This window comes from Perognathus longimembris, chromosome 1 (assembly GCF_023159225.1).
Source record: "Perognathus longimembris pacificus isolate PPM17 chromosome 1, ASM2315922v1, whole genome shotgun sequence".
Lineage (NCBI taxonomy): Eukaryota > Metazoa > Chordata > Mammalia > Rodentia > Heteromyidae > Perognathus > Perognathus longimembris.
Window position 1 is genome coordinate 48,425,407 of NC_063161.1, and position 16,378 is coordinate 48,441,784.

At 44.4% G+C, this 16,378-nt stretch overlaps 1 protein-coding gene across 1 annotated transcript in view; it reads right to left on the reverse strand.

Annotated features, from left to right (window-relative positions):
- Positions 1-16,378, reverse strand: part of Nckap1l (NCK associated protein 1 like) — a 52,604-nt gene that overhangs the window by 14,000 nt on the left and 22,226 nt on the right. The window contains exons 18-25 of the mRNA XM_048362872.1: positions 15,900-16,019; positions 12,029-12,174; positions 11,622-11,753; positions 7,966-8,184; positions 5,737-5,867; positions 1,279-1,376; positions 1,053-1,146; positions 571-653 (exon numbers count right to left, since the gene is read on the reverse strand). Coding sequence (XP_048218829.1) covers positions 571-653; positions 1,053-1,146; positions 1,279-1,376; positions 5,737-5,867; positions 7,966-8,184; positions 11,622-11,753; positions 12,029-12,174; positions 15,900-16,019 — 1,023 coding nt within the window. The remainder of the gene's footprint in view (positions 1-570; positions 654-1,052; positions 1,147-1,278; positions 1,377-5,736; positions 5,868-7,965; positions 8,185-11,621; positions 11,754-12,028; positions 12,175-15,899; positions 16,020-16,378) is intronic.

Consider the following 16,378-nt stretch of genomic DNA (forward strand, 5'->3'; position numbering starts at 1 on the left):
ACTACAGGACATTAGCCAACACTTCCACAAACAAGTAGAAAGAAACAAAGACAGGAGCTGTACACTGGTGGCTCGTGCCTATCATCCTAGGTATTCAGGCGGATGAAATCTGAAGATTGTAGTTTGAAGCCAGCCTGGGCCGGAAAGTCAGTGAAAGTCTTATCTCCAATTTAACAACTAACAAGCCAAAAGTGGAGCTGTGGCACAAGTGGTAGAGTGCTAGCCTTGAGAAAAAAAAAAAAAAGATAAAAAGCTCAAGGACATTGCCCAGGTCCTGAGTTCAAACCCTGGCACTTATACCAAAACCAAACAACAACAAAGCCAGAAAAGGGGCCTTGCTAGCTAGCTTTCTATGCTATTCATCTTCTGATGCCTCCAGGTCCCTCATCTGACCTCTCCATGGAACCTCTGCCCCATGTGTAAGGTTTATTAAAGTAGGTGGCCGATACCTACTTTACCTATACCATTCACCTGCTTCTCCTCACTGTATACCAATCCTTCCCTCTAGTTCTAATGGAAAGTCTACCCATAGTAATAATAGGATTCTATGCCAGCTTCACTCCTTCTCACCTCTCGAAGTCCTTCTTGGGCCATGGCTCGAAAACTGAGGATCACTCCAATGATGGTCATGCGCTTCAGTACATTTTCAGCCCCTGAAAAGAAAAACATTTGTTAAAAAAAAGAGAACTTAGAGCTAGGTGCCGGTGGCTCACACCTGTAATCCTAGCTACTCAGGAGGCTGACATCTGAGGATCCTGGTTCAAAATCACCCTGGAAAGACAAACTCATGATACTCCTATCTTTAATTAACCAGCAAACGTTAGAAGTGGGGCTAGGGCTCAAGTGGTAGAGCACCAGCCTTGAGTGAAAATACTAAAGGAGAGTACAAGGCCCTGAGTTCAAGCCCCAGTACCGGCACTAAAAGAGAAGGAGAATGAGAACTTAGAATAATAAAGATGCTTCATATCTACCCTGACCCCCAAATCCCTGAAATCCCCTGTCATTCACAAGGCCATTCCAATAGTTCCTTTTTGATGCAGGAGAAGGTATACCTGTCAGCTGGGGCAACAGAGACGCCATCATATCTGGCTTGCTGAAGTTGGATCTGATCTGAACAAGTACATCCATGTTTTCCACCACCAGCTTCTGTAGTCCAGGAACACACAGACACCAAGAAGGAGAAGAAGAGAACAATACCCCACCTCTCCCTCAGTCCCTGCCAGCTACCCTTCCTCCCACCAGGAAGGCCTCTTCCAGGGTGCTAGGCTTCCATCATACCTTCAACTCCACGATCTGAGAGGTCACATGCCACATCAGATTTTCACTCAGAAACTTCATGCCATAAGGGCCGAGGAGTTCAGCCAATGCCCGCATCTCTAGAATAGTTTCAGAGACACTGGAACACTTACACAAACAGCTACAGGATCATTTGAATATTTAAAATGTCATCCAGCAAGGAAAGGAAGTAAGAAGTCAAGGAGGAGAATGAAAGGCCTGCAATTCAGGTGAATGCAGTTCTACTAATGGGACAATTTGCTCTCTTCCCACTGGCACTCACACTATGACTTACCACAAAGAATCTTTTTTTTAAAATTTCTTGTATGAATCTGAACTTCCTAGGCCCTTCATTCAATTCCTGGGTTTCACTCTCACTGTACTAGCCCTCCTTACTCTATTAGATGTAGAGCTCAAACAAGGCCCTGAACCTCTTTGAACCTATTTTTCTTTGTAAAATGAGGAGCTCAGTATTTCCAGTGAAATCTTCCAAGTTGATGTGACAACAAGAAACTACATTATAAAAATTTTAGAAAGCTATAACGATACATATGAATACCTGCAGTCCTTGCTACTTGGGAGGCTGAGATCTGAGGATCACAGTTTGAAACTGGCCCAGGCATGAAAGTTCATGAGATTCTACTCTCCAATTCACAAGCAAAAAAAGCCAGAAGTAGCAGTGTAGCTCAAGTGGTAGAGTGCCAGCCTTTAGAAAAAAATCTAAGAGATAGTACCCATTCCCTGAGTTCAAGCCCCAGTACTGGCCCACCAAAGAGAGAGACAGGGAGTGGGAGAGAGACAGGAAGGGAGACAGAGGGAGTAAGAGAGACATAGGAATAAGAAATTCAAACGTGACACATATTAAATCTGAGGTATGGGATATAAACAAGGGTTGTTAAAAGCCTAGCCAAGGTCATTCAATCACATATCCAGAAACCCAGGACTGTGCCTCCCTGCTCCTCATGGTTCTCTCAACACAGACTACTCTTTTGTTACTTAGGGGTTGGCTTTTTCTATGGTACTTTCTTCTTCCCTTGTTTAATGCCTCATTGTCCCAGTTTTCCCCTTCTTCTGCTCACTTTCTCCTCCTCCTTCTTCTTCTTCTTCTCCTTCTCCTTCTCCTTCTCCTTCTCCTTCTCCTTCTCCTTCTCCTTCTTCTTCTTCCTCATAATCAACACATAGCCCCTGAGTCTCAGCTCTTTTTTTTCCTTTTGCTCTAATTTTTTTTAATTCCTCTAAATCTAGCCTTTTCTAATGCTTTGTCTCTTACATTCTAGCCTCTTCTTGCCCTTCTGCCTGGGAGAATGCCATGTGAGAAATACTAGTGACAACTTCAGCCTGGAAGAATCTCTGGCTATGGGCCATCCCAGTGGAGCCAGCCATAAAAGACCAGAAGTACCAATGCAACAACAGCAGAAGAAAGGCAAGTTTAATATCATTATTCCACTTCAGAAAGGAAAGAAGGTCAAGACTCTACACTCCAATCTTTGAAGGAAAGACAAATAGATCTCCATCTCCAACAACAAAGGAAGCAGAGTTGACACAGAATTTGTTCCAGAATAGATACTAATCATGTATTTAGAGTTACCCAATTAAGGCTGGGAACATGGCTTAGTGGTAGAGTGCTTGCCTAGCATGCACAAAGCCCTGGGTTTTATTCCTCAGTACCACATAAACAAAAAATAAACAAAATAGGTACCCAATTACAATAGAAGAACTGAGCCGAGAATTGTAAAACAAATTCATAGTTGATCACCTTCAATAATGCTAACATGGCTTGCCAGAGATGAAGAAGAGCTAAAACGCCTTCTCAAGAGCTGGTCTACCAGTTAGTGTGCAAAACCACCTTACTTCAGTTGTTGCTACCCTCAGCTATCACCCTAGGGCATCCTTCTCTCTTTCTATCTATTTTTGCAGTAGCATTGCCCCATCACCATGGCAACCCAGGGAAATTGGGGTGGGGGTGGTGGAAGGGAAAATGTGCACTACCTCCCGCTGCTTGTCAGTTGTCAGCCAGACCTAAAGCTGATTTTAGAGGCTGCCTATAGCTTGTGGGTAGAGTTGATAGGGAGAGGACATCCAAACACTCCAGCAGGTAAAGAGTAGGTGAAGGTCAATTACTGATGGAGACCAGGTCACAGTAAGGAGGCAGAGTCGGGAAACAGAAGTGTGCGCTTTGGCTTTCTTAATATCCCCAAAGAAACTGGAGAACAGAGACAGCAAAATCAATGGAAAACCTCCTGCCTGTTTCAGATGCTGGGCACCATTTTAATTTTGTTTGCTTGTTTATTTGTTTGTTTGTTTAGGCAATGCTTGGGTTTGAAATCAAGGCCTCACACATGCGAGGCAGATGCTCTACCACTTGGGCCATGTCCCCAGCACTTTTGCTTTCATTCTTTTTCAGGTAAGGTCTCTCTTTCATTGGCCATCCTGGACTGTGAGCCTCCAAATTTACATCTCCTGCATAACTTGGAGTAACAGATGTGCCCCATCATGTTCAATTTTATATGTTGAGATAAGTCTCTCAAACCCCTTGAACAGCAATGATCCCAATTTCCACCTCCCAAGTAGTTAGGGTTACAGGTATAAGCCATCACACCCAGCCATTACCTGACATTTATATGGAGGTGAGAGGAAGAAAGAAGTAGTATCTTTCCTAAATGAGTCAGTAAAACAATTCTGTTTCAAAGGGGGAAAAAAAAGATCTACATGGAGAAGTGCAGTTGTGGTTCAAGTGATAGATGGCCAGTCCTTAGGCAAAAGAGCTAAGAGACAGAGCCCAGCCTCTGCATTCAAACCCCAGTACCAGCACAAAAATTTTAAAAAGAAAGAAAGATAAAAAGAGGATCTGTGGGCTGGAAATATGGCTTGGTGGTAGAGTGATTGCCTAGCATGCATGAAGCCCTGAGTTTGATTCCTCCATTCCACATAAACAGAAAATGCCTGAGTGGCTCTGTGGCTCAAGTGGTAGAGCACTAGCCTTTAGCCAAAAGAAGCTCAGGGATGGTGCCCAGGCCCTGAGTTCAAGCCCCAGGAATGGAAAAGAAAAAAAGAGGATCTGTATGGTTTCAAACCCACTTCAAAAAGGGAGCTATTTAGGGCTGGGAATATGGCCTAATGGCAAGAGTGCTTGCTTCCTACACATGAAGCTCTTGGTTCGATTCCCCAGCACCACATATATGGAAAACGGCCAGAAATAGGGCTGTGGCTCAGGTGGCAGAGTGCTAGCCTTGAGCGGGAAGAAGCCAGGGATGGTGCTCAAGCCCTGAGTCCAAGGCCCAGGACTGGCAAAAAAAAAAAAAAAGTTTGAGCACATTTAAAAAAAAAGGGGGGGGGGGAAGCTATTTTTCAACTCACTATATGCCCTTTACATTTCCCTTCTCCACACCTACACATATATACATAACACACACACACATACACACACACACACACACACACACACACACACACACACACACAACACCATACACTGGAAAGCAACTCTGCACTGTTGTGACATTTCACAGCCTTGAGTTGAAATCTCAGTTCCATCCATTTATAAGAGCATGACCTTAGCAAGTTCCTAACCTCTCTGTATCTCAGTGTCTTTCAATGAAAAATGGGAAGAACTGGAGGCTGTTTGTGAAGATTGTAAACACTTACAACATAGCCCACAATAAACACCATTCATCATCACCTCATCATTCCTATTAAACATCAGTGATGCAAACACTGGCTAAGGCTCTAAACGTTTTCTTCCAGGAAAAAGCAACCATGATATCTGAACCTGTTTGATAATTGCAAGTGTAAGAACACCCCCACACCCTTGCCCCCCTCCCCCCCACAGCCCTTACAGCTTATCCTGTTTCTCTTGCTGCGTATGCTGCTCCTTTATTCTTCTTGGTGGAAAGCAGAATAACCCTTTACTACCCTTTGAAAATTAAATCCCTCATTTGACTTGAGTGTGCTTGCCCAATTCCTAAACCCTCCTTCTCCCTCTTTACCTTCAACCCTGACCTACTCCTCAATTCTAGGCTATCAAATATCATTTTTTCAAATATCATTTTGTTGTTGTTGTTCCCAGAGTCTAGCAGAAAGCCTGGCACTGGTGGCTAAAACCTTTTAGTCCTAGCTACTCAGGAGGCTGTGATCTGAAGATCACAGTTTGAAGCCAGTCAGACAGGAAAGTGTGTAAGACTCTGTTCTTCAATTAACCAGCAAAAGGCAGGAAGTGACTCATGTGATAGAGCACCAGCCTTGAATGCAAAGGTAAGGGACAGCATCCAAGACTAGAGTTAAAACTCCCATGCAAGCATGCACACATGAGCGCGCACACGCACACGCACACACACACACACACACACACGTAGAAGTGGGAACTCTGGAAAGGTAGGAGATTTGAGCAGGATCGGTAGGCCAAGGTACTATTTGAGAGGAAGAGTTTATCACTGTAGAACAGAGAATGGAATCTGGACTCACCAGAGATGTCTGAGAACTCCTCTGCACTGAAGCTCTGCTCCCCCTCTCTGGGGAGGCTGATGAAGGCCTGCATGGCTGGGGAAAGGATGATGGTCCCACTGCTTGCCTGGCGGAGGAGACTTTCTAGGTACCTACAGGGTGGGCCAAGAAAGCTCAAGTTAGTGTCCAATCTCTCCTCCTTGTCCCTGTTCCCCATCTTAGATCAGAGTGAGAAACTCCACTAAAGTCTGGGATACTGAGAAGAGCCTCAAAGAAGACAGAACAGAAAGTTAATTATCACCCCATGCTGTTGTGTCAAAAACAGCCTCAGAAATATAATTCCACTTGGCTTCTAATCTGCAGGGTATCACTATGCTGTGTACTGTAGTGATATGCATTCCCCTCGCCCTAAAGTCACATTCCCCTCTTTTCCTTCCCGCCCACCCCCCAACTTTGCTTCTTATTCTGACCTTGTGTCACGTAACACAAGTTCAACCTGGTATTTTTTAAAACCCTATGCCAGGAAGCAGTGGCTCATGCCTGTACTTCTAGCTACTCAGGAGGCTGAGATTTGAGGATCGTGGGTCAAAGCCAGCTCCAGGCAGGAAAGTTCATAAGACTCTTATATCCAATTAACTACCACAAAGCCCAAGTCCTGGGTTCAAGCCTCAGTACCAGTATACACACATACACACACACACACACACACAAATAAAAACTTCCTGTTTTGTGCCCATGCCTATAATCCCAGCTACTCAAGGAAGGTGAGATCCAAGGAATGTGGTTTGAAGCCAGCCTAGGCAAGGAAGTCCATGAGATTCTTATTTCCAATTGAGCTGTGGCTTAAGTGGGAGAGCACTAACCTTAAAAGCTCAGAGACAGTGCCCCCAGCCCTGAGTTCAAGCCATAGAACTGCACACATTATTAAGTGGACTTCTATGAAAAATACTTAGCTTCAACCTCTCCAGTGAAAATGCTAGATAAGGATGTGGATCCTAGAAACGAATCTTAAATCAAGCTTTTGAGCAGAGAGAAGCACTGTGAACACTGTCCATCCAGTCTCCAATTATTCCTCTAAGCTTGGGTAAGTTAAAGGACCAAGCTCAAACCCCTGCCTACAGAGACAACTTGATCACCCTTAGTCACTTACTCAGGTACTGGTCCTGTTTGTATTTTACAGACATCACAAGCTAACCACTAGTGGGCCAAATCCAGCTGCTTGCTACCAAACATCTTTCTTGTTTTGTTTTGTTTAATTTCAATTAGTTGTCAAATTTTTGAGATAGGTATATTACATTAAAAAATTAATAGGACAATATTCCAGTGATGCAAAATGGTGGCTATCCCTTTTAGAGGGTCTTCCTCTCCCTCTCTTTTTCCCTCTCTCCTCTCCCCTCGCCAGAATTTTCTGTCTCCCCTCTCTCTTCTCAACCTGGCCCATGACATTCATTTACCTTACCTGCCTGCAGTTGGCAGTTGTACCTGGAAACTTTCTTTTCCCTAAATCAGGGGGTTTTCCTTTGCAACAACTCCTGCTAAACTGATATTAGATTAAGAGTGCCACCCAGTGGCTTGGGGAGGTAGGAATCTGGCCTAGCTCCATTCCTTTCTCAAAGGAAATAGTTCTAAGTCAACCTTCTCTCCTTGGAGAAGGAGGCCTTCTTCCCTGCTATTAAGAACATGGTCATATTTGAGGATGAAGAGAAAATGTTCCCAGAGAGAATGCTGCAGATAATGTTCTCAGAAGGAGAAGCCAAGACAGAAAACGAGACATAATACATATGAGAAAGAGGAGGCAAATTGTTGTTTAGTTGGACTGTTGTTGTTGTTGCTTTGAGACAGAGTTTAGTGAGCTCAAGCTATCCTTAAGCCCTTGATCTTCCTACCTCAGCCTCCCAAGTGCTGGGATTAGAGGGGTATGCCACCATTACTTGGCTTTGAAATCATTTAAAATTGAAACAGTAAAAATCCAGAAAAGAAAGGTCAGGAGTTAGAGATTAAGAGGCTAAAGATCTGATGGCTGAAGGGTGGTCCCATGGGTGTTATGCTGAAGATTAGAAGAAAATCTCATGACCAGAGAAGGACTGGGTTTGCTCCCCAGCTTGTTCCTCCAGTCTTCAAGCAAAACAAAGACTCCTTTTGGAGGCCCATGACAGTTCAAGGCTATAATACTTGGGTCCTGAGGTCCCTCCATATAAAGTAAAAGTACTAACTAGGAGGTAAGGCAATGGGAAAAACAGCAGCACTGACCAGTTTGTGTAGAGAGTGGTGATGGTCTGCTCCCCACATGCATCCAGTGGCTGAGTCTGCTGCAGGAGGGCATGACGCACAACTCTAGAAGCATCTGTGCCCAAAAACTGCGCCAGGGACTGAATAAGACTGATGTATGCTTGTACTCCTGCCAACAGCTCAGAAGGCCTTTGTATCTCCTGGGTTGTAGCATTGTAGCCAGCCAGCCATACAATAGCTCTAAGTGACCAAAAGCAGAAATACAATCAGAATCATAAACACAGTATTGGATGTAACTACACATACACCTAAAACTCATGGCAAGCTGGGCACCAGTGGCTCACACTTATAATCCTAGCTATTCTGGATGCTGAGATCTGAGGATGACAGTTCAAAGCCAGCCTGTGCAGAAAAGTCTGTGAGACTCTTATCTCCAATTAACCACTCCAAACCATAAGTGGTGCTGTGGCTCAAGTGGCAGTGAGCTAGCCTTGAACAAAGAGGTTCAGAGACAGTGCCCAGGCCCTGAGTTCAAGCTCCACAACTGACCAAAAATCAAACAAAACAAAAAATCATAGCAAACCAAGTATCATGCTCATAATCTTAACTACTCAGGAAGGAGTGTGGTTCTAAGCCAATCCAGGCAGGAAAGCCAGCAGTGGAGCTATGGCTTGAGCACTAGACTTGAACAAAAAAAAAATCTCAGGGACAGTACCCAAGCCCTGAGTTCCAGTCCCAAGATCAGCATAAACCAATAGATAAATAAATAAATAAACAAACCTCATGACAACACAATAAAGATGAGGTAATTTTATCCCCATTTTGGTAGATAACAAAACTGGAATTCCATTCTGAAGACCACACATCTGGGGAGGAACAGAGCTGGGACTCATATTGAGTTTCCAACCATTGTGCTTTTCTTCCTTCTTTAGAGAAATTAGGTCTCACATACACACACACACACATACACACACACACATCCCTACAACTGCAACTAAGGGCTCACACCATTTGCATGCTCAGACCCAGCATCTGTCTTTTCTCCTTGGAAAGAATTCATTCCGACTGCTGTCAGGAATGGAAATCCATGCTTAGCCATGCAAGTGCAGTGCTGTCCCCAGTGGCCTCAGATGCCAGCCTAGATAGAGCCTGCCTGGCTGGTATCTAGCCGTGGCCCACTTTTAGGGACTATGCACCTCTCCTAGACATGTCAGGAAGAGCCTTCTCCACTGGAAGCTCCTCCTCCTAAAATACCTTCCCCAGTTGCCTGAGGTTACACAAGTAGAGTCACTGTTTTGATGTAAGGCTTTTTTAGATTGGTTTTTAAATGTGTTATTTTACTTATTTATTTTGCTGGTCCTGGGGCTTGAACTCAGGGCCTGAGTGCTCTCCCTGAGTGTTGTTGTTGTTGTTGTTGTTGTTGTTGTTGTGCTCAAGGCTAGCAGTCTACCACTTGAACCATTTCTAGTTTTTTGTGATTAATTGGAGATAAGAGTCTTATGGACTGTCCTGCCTGGGCTGGCTTTGAACCATGATCATCAGGTCTTAGTCTCCTGGGTAGCTAGGATTACAGGCATGAGCCACCAACCAACAAGGATTTTTCTTTGTTTAAAAAAAAAAAAAAAAAAGAGGGGCTGGGAATATGGCCTAGTGGCTTGCCTCCTCTACATGAAGCCCTGGGTTCAATTCCTCAGCACCACATATACAGAAAATGGCCAGAAGTGGCGCTGTGGCTCAAGTGGCAGAGTGCTAGCCTTGAGCAAAGGGAAGCCAGGGACCAGTGCTCAGGCCCTGAGTCCAAGGCCCAGGAATGGCAAAAAAAAAAAAAAAGAAGAAGAAAAGAAAAACAAAAAAAGCAAATCATTTGAGGAAAAGAAACATCATACTTCAAGCTTTTGTCAGTCATTTATTCCTTAGTATAAATGAGTCTCAGACTCTTTCCAAGCCACTGATGTTTGGGAGTTGATGTTTGGTTGGTTGATGTTCTTGTCAAAATGTTTGTAGTGAGAGTGAGTACAGGAGGATCTGCTTCCCAGATGTAAAAAGATCCCCTGGTATCGCTTTAAGGGAAATAATACAGAAGAGACAGACTGAGGAGAAAGCCTTGTCTATGTTAGAGTTTTCACTGAGATCAAACCTCTGCACCAATCCTGGGACCTGGAGAACAATGGCATTGTGAAATAAGAATCTGAGTCCTTTAGGGAGAGCTCAACTATGGCGCCTGTGTTGCTCACAGGCCCAGAAAGGAGCACCAGCTGCTGAAGGGCTGCAAATATGCAATTACCCCCACTGTCATCTCCTTGACATCCTGTGTGCCATTGAGATATGTCTCCCGTGGCTAATGTGTACGGAACGAAAGCAAAGCAATTTTGTCTTACTCAAGCAAAACCCTAATTGAAAGATAAATGTGCATCACTCACAGTCAAAAGACAGACACTGGCCTTCCTGCCTCTGTCCCTACTCCTGTGAATAGAGTCAGAGTGAACTATGGAGGCAAATCTTACTACAGCTCTGCCCTGAACCAGTCAAGGTTCCCCAGCTCAAATAAAAGCCAGAGTCCTAGCCAGACACTGGTGGCTCATGCCTGTGATCCTAACTACTCAGGAAGCTGAGATCTGAGGATCTAGGTTCAACGTCAGCACAGGCAGAAAAGACCATGAGACACTTATCTCTAATGAAACAGAAAAAAAAACAAAAAATTGGAAGTGGAGCGCACACACACACACACACACACACACACACACACACACACACACACAATCTCCCAACCCTGCTTTAACTTTCTGCTTAAGACTTATCAACATCTTATCCACAGTTTGTAAATCTCCTCCACTGCAAAGTTAGCCACATAAATCAAGGATTTCTTTTTTTTTCTTCCAATACTGCTGTATCAAGAGCATCTAGAGCACTCCTGACACGTAGTAGGTATTCAATAAATACTTGCTGAATGAACATGTTACATATTCTAAAACACAAAAGACTAAAATCATAATAATTCTTCATTTCCCTAATTGCTGGTGATAGGGCAACAGGGGATGTTCTTCATACTTTAAAGAACAACAAAATGAAGGGAAATACACCAGAAAGGAAACTTATTTTATTAAGGCCTGGTCAATGTCACAAATCTTCACTGTGAATATTCTCTCTCTCTCTCTTTCTCTCTCTCTCTCTCTCTCTCTCTCTCTCTCTCTCTCTCTCTCTCTCTCTCTCTCTCTCTTTTCTGGCAGTACTAAATTTTTGGACTCAGAGTCTCACTTACTTGGCTCACTAGCTCAGCTGCTGTTCAATCCCACTTGAGCCATACCTCCAGCCCTGCTTTTTGCTCTGTGTGTCTGTGTCTGTGTCTGTGTCTGTGTGTGCTTTATGTTGGTAGTAGAACTTGAACACATAGCCTGGGCAGTGTCCCTTGCCTTTCTCAAGTCTGATGCTCTACCACTAGAGCCACACTTCCACTTCTGGCTTTTTGATGGTGAATTAGAGAAGAAAGTCTCACAGACTTTCCTGCCCAGGATGGCTTTGAACCTCAATCCTTGAATCTCATCCTCCGAAGAAGCTAGGATTACAGGTGTGAGAAAACAGCACCTAGCTCATTGCATCACAATCATCAGGCTGAACATGACAGAGCTCAGCCTTGAGATCCACTGCCCTAGGCATACACAGACAAGAAAGCGGGGTACCTGTTGAGCCGGGCCTCCAGGTGGCTGCTGAGATATTCAGATGGGAAGATAGTGTGTTCAAACACAGAGAAGCTGTAGACATGATTCATTGTCATTGCCAATTCTGTCAATTGTAGGTGGAGCTTGTCCATACTGGAAAGCAAAATGAGCCTTGATTATGAATCTGGCACTGTCTGCTAGTGCCAGGCCCACAGGCCCTCAGACTCTTTCATCTTCTAGGGATGCCCAGCCTAGAGCAGTTCATGTCCATGCTGACTTCAAACACCAAGAAGAGAGTTCACACTTACATTGGCTCCCTCAGGCATCACTTCCCACCACCACTTCTCATCTCTTTCATTTTCCTCTATCATCTCCCTCCTTCCCTTTTATGCCTTGTGGCTGCAGTGTCCATTTGGGAAGGTACTCACTTGGTGACAATGCTGCGGTTTTTCCGGTGACTCTCGGCTCCTGGCTTGTCCCTCTCAGGCTCTCCTTTCCTGGGAGCCTGCCTTTGCTTCATGGTCTTCTTGTTCTTGGCTTTGCTGATGGTGGTGGCACAGTGCTTAGGAAGGAGCTTTAGAAAGCATGCAGCAGAAGGGAGAAATGAGATCATTTGTTCACCGCTATAAGAAAGGCTGTTATTGTCTGATATCTTATTTTTCTACCTTTCTCTCTCACTCTTCATGCTTCTTCTTCCCTAATTGGGGCCTATTTTGAATGAATGTGTTTGCCTCTTTTAGTTTTCATAAGTGTCTCCACATGAACAACCTCAAAGTTTCAAGGTAGCAATGTCTTTCAGGGACCTAGGCATCACTCCCCTACCTACAGCTGAAGAAAAAGTTTCCTAACAGGGCCAGGGCAGGGGGACTCACAAGCAAAAATAGTAAGATCAAGAATTCCACTCAGGGGGCTGAGGATATGGCCTAGTGGCAAGAGTGCTTGCCTCATGTACATGAGGCCCTGGGTTTGATTCCCCAGCACCACATATATATAAAATGGCCAGAAGTGGCGCTGTGGCTCAAGTGGCAGAGTGCTAGCCTTGAGCGAGAAGAAGCCAGGGACAGTTCTCAGGCCCTGAGTCCAAGCCCCAGGACTGGCAAAAAAAAAAAAAAAAAAGAATTCCACTCAGCTGTGTGCTTTGCAAGCCTTCCAACAGAGGAAAGCACGTTTGGGGGTTTTGTTTGTGCCAGTACTGGGGCTTGAACTCCTCTGGTCTTTCCTCTCTTGCTTAGCTTTTCTACCCAAGGCTGGTGCTCCACCACTTGAACCAGGCTGGGGATATGGCCTAGTGGCAAGAGTGCTTGTCTCGTATACACATCTGTAGTCCTACATTTTGTTGTTTAATTGGAGATAAGAATCTCTTGGATTTTTCTGGCTTCAAACCTTGCTTCTCAAATCTCAGCTTCCACAGTAGCTAGGATTAAAGACACGAATCACCAGCTCCCAGCCTCATCTGTTTTAAGACAGAACCTAACTATGCAGCCCAGTCTAACCTGGAACTTGCTACACTGCCAAGGCCACCCTCAAACTCAAGATTCTCCCGCCACAGCCTGCCAGGTGGTCCTCACCCTAAACTACAGTCCTGCACCACTATGCCTGACCGAAGACAGTTGTTTTCTCTTTCAGACAGAACATCTGTTTCACTGGCTACATTCTGTCCCCAAGTTTCCCACACCATCACAAGTCTCCAAATAGAGTTATATTGTGGCTAATGATGTCTTCCTATTTCTTGTCCTCCTGTTTTTAGAAAAAATACATATAGGGGCTGGGGATATGGCCTAGTGGCAAGAGTGCTTGCTTCGTATACATGAGGCCCTAGGTTCGATTCCCCAGCACCACATATACAGAAAATGGCCAGAAGTGGCGCTGTGGCTCAAGTGGCAGAGTGCTAGCCTTGAGCAAGAAGAAGCCAGGGACAGTGCTCAGGCCCTGAGTCCAAGCCCCAGGACTGGCCAAAAAAAAAAAAAAATACATATATACATACATATGTATCCATCTTACATCTGTTCTCATCTCCAGTTAGCTATACAGAAAATAGAGGATACAACTAGATATTCAGGCATTACCTTCAAGGAATCAACTTGGGATTCTTGGCCATTGATTCTGCTACTTAGAAAGTAAGCTGCTGAATTACTTTATTTATTTATTTATTTAAAATTGGTGCACAAAAGAGTTTCATTTCAACATATTATGAATACAATGCATCCTGATCAATGTCACCCTTTCCCTTGTCTTCCCCCATTTTTCCCAATCCTATCCTTGAGTTGATTTTGATTTGTTTTTTTTTTTGGGGGGGGGTGTTATTGTGGATTGGATTCAGGGCCTCACACTTGCTAGGCACTTGAGCCACACACCCCAAGTCCTTTTGCTTTTAGTTTGTTTTTCAGATAGGGTCATGCCCTTTCCTCATGCATCACTCTCCCACACCCAGGGCTGGCCTCCGACAGTGACTCTCCGACCTCTGCCTCCTAAGCAGCTAAGTTTGATTAAGTGAGTGCATCACCACACGCAGCTTGGTTTTGTTACTTCATAGTCACACTTGTTTTTTTAAGCCAAATGCTTGGCTGTTTCAAAATACATCAAGTCTGCCTTGAGAAATAAAGAGGCGCCAACTCTGAGACTGTGTAAAAGTGTTTATGGTAGATAAACACTTCCTGAAGCTGGGCATGGTGGCTCACACCTATAATCCTAGCTACTCAGGAGGCTGAAACCTGAGAATCATGGTTCAAAGCCAGCCCAGGCAAGAAAGTCTTTGAAACTTTTATCTCCAATTAACCACTGGAAAAGCCAGAAATTGTGCTGTAGCTCAAGTGGCAGAGTGGTAGCCTTGAGCAAAAAGGAGCTCAAAGACATAATCCAAGCCCAGAGTTTGAGTCCCAGGACTGGCAAAAAAAAAAATCCTTTACGAAAACAGTCTCCCAAAATGTAACTCCATTAGTAATAGCAACATTAATTATTTACTCAAAATGTTAACTCTGGAGAGCCAAGATTCATTAGGTTTCAAACGTACAGGTGTGTACACAAATTATTCATCCTATGGTTTAATCATCCCTGATACAGTAATGAGTAAATCTCTTCCCCTGTCTCCCTGGCATATAGTATTTATATAGAGTTGATAAATATCTCTATAAATGTGTTTATTTGCATACCTCCTTGGCATTAAGGCACACAGAGATTGTGTACCTTCCTTTCCAAATATCTAGTACAAGGACTAAAGTCCAGTAGATATCAACTAATACAAGAGCCAACATTTATTGAGTGCGACATATTTAACATGCTCTATTTAATCTGCATCACACTGCTACAAAGAAAGCACTTTTAGCTTTATACATGAAAAAAATAAAAAGCTAGCCAAGCTCTGGTAGCTCAAGCCTGTAATCCTACCAGTAGCTACTCAGTGGGCTGAGATCGGAGGATCACAGTTTGAATTCAGCATGGTCACAGTTTGATTCCCTCTGGGCAGGAAAGTCCTTGAGACTCTTAGCTCTAATTAACGACCAAAAATCTCTAAGGGGAGTTGTGGTGCCAGTGGTAGATGGCCAGACTTGAGCAAAAAAGCCAAGCAAGAATGCAAGGCCCTGAGTCAAGCCCCAATATCAATCAGTACATGCACACACACAGCTGAAGTAATAATGTGACTGTGTATCTATACACACACTATGCAAGCACAGACACATACATACACATCCTGGCTCTCCTCAACAACCAAAGTGACTACAAAGCCTGACTCAAACACAAGAAGGGTGGGTAAGCGGAGCAATCCAAAAGACTCCAGGGAAATGGCTGATATAGTTCCTCATTTTGAAGTTTTCTAAAGTTTAGATTGAGCTAATTATTACCAGGTTCTCTGAGTCAGTCAGGAGGAAGGGAAGGCGCCACAGAGAAGAGATGCCTGAAAACATCCACAGTCATTTGGATAAATAGAAAAGGTGAGGCAGGACAGTGATCTGGGGCCTTTGCCCCTGCATATAAAGGGGCAAGAAAAGGAAGTGAACTCATCTCCCAGAGCTCTTTAAGTGGAGCCATAATAGATTTTGCTGGAGTGCAGCTGTTCAAATAAAAAATTATTTTGTGTGTGGTGCTTCTATCTTGTCCTATGGGAGTAAGTAAGGAGTAGAGGGACCACATTGAGAGAAGAATCTACCATCAATTCAAATGCCCAGAGGCCCTCACCCTACTTGAGGAAGAGTTAAGAGAGCTTGGTCTGTGAGAGGGAGATAAAGGTAGAGAGGGAGAGAGAAGGTCCTGGGAGTGGAGAGGGGCGATGAGCCAGGAGATGGGGCAGGAGACGGGGCCTACTTGCTCGCTCAGGTTCCGCTGCTCGGCACAGATCTCCAGCACACAGTTGCTGGTCTGCTTGGCCAGCTCTTCCAGGAAGGTGTTGCAATGATGAAGACCATGGTTCTTCAGGTGGGGGTACTGCAGGAGAGAAGCAAGGGAGAAACTGCCATCACCATGACCAACAGTCGTATCCTCATAACACTATTCTCATCTCCTTGCCCGTGCTGCCCTTTCTTTATAGAAGACCAGAAAAATAGAGGATATAGCTGCTGGGCACTGGTGGCATCTGCCTGTGATCCTAGCTCTGCAGGAGGCTGAGATACAAGGATTGCAAAAGGCCAGAAAAAGTTCATGAGATGCTTATGTCCAATGAACCACCGAAAAGCCAGAAGTGGAGATCTGGCTCAAGTGATAGAGCTCCAGTCTTGAGCAAAAAAGCCTAGAGAAAGCTCTAAGCCCTGAGTTCAAACCCCAGTACTGGCACATACATGCATGCA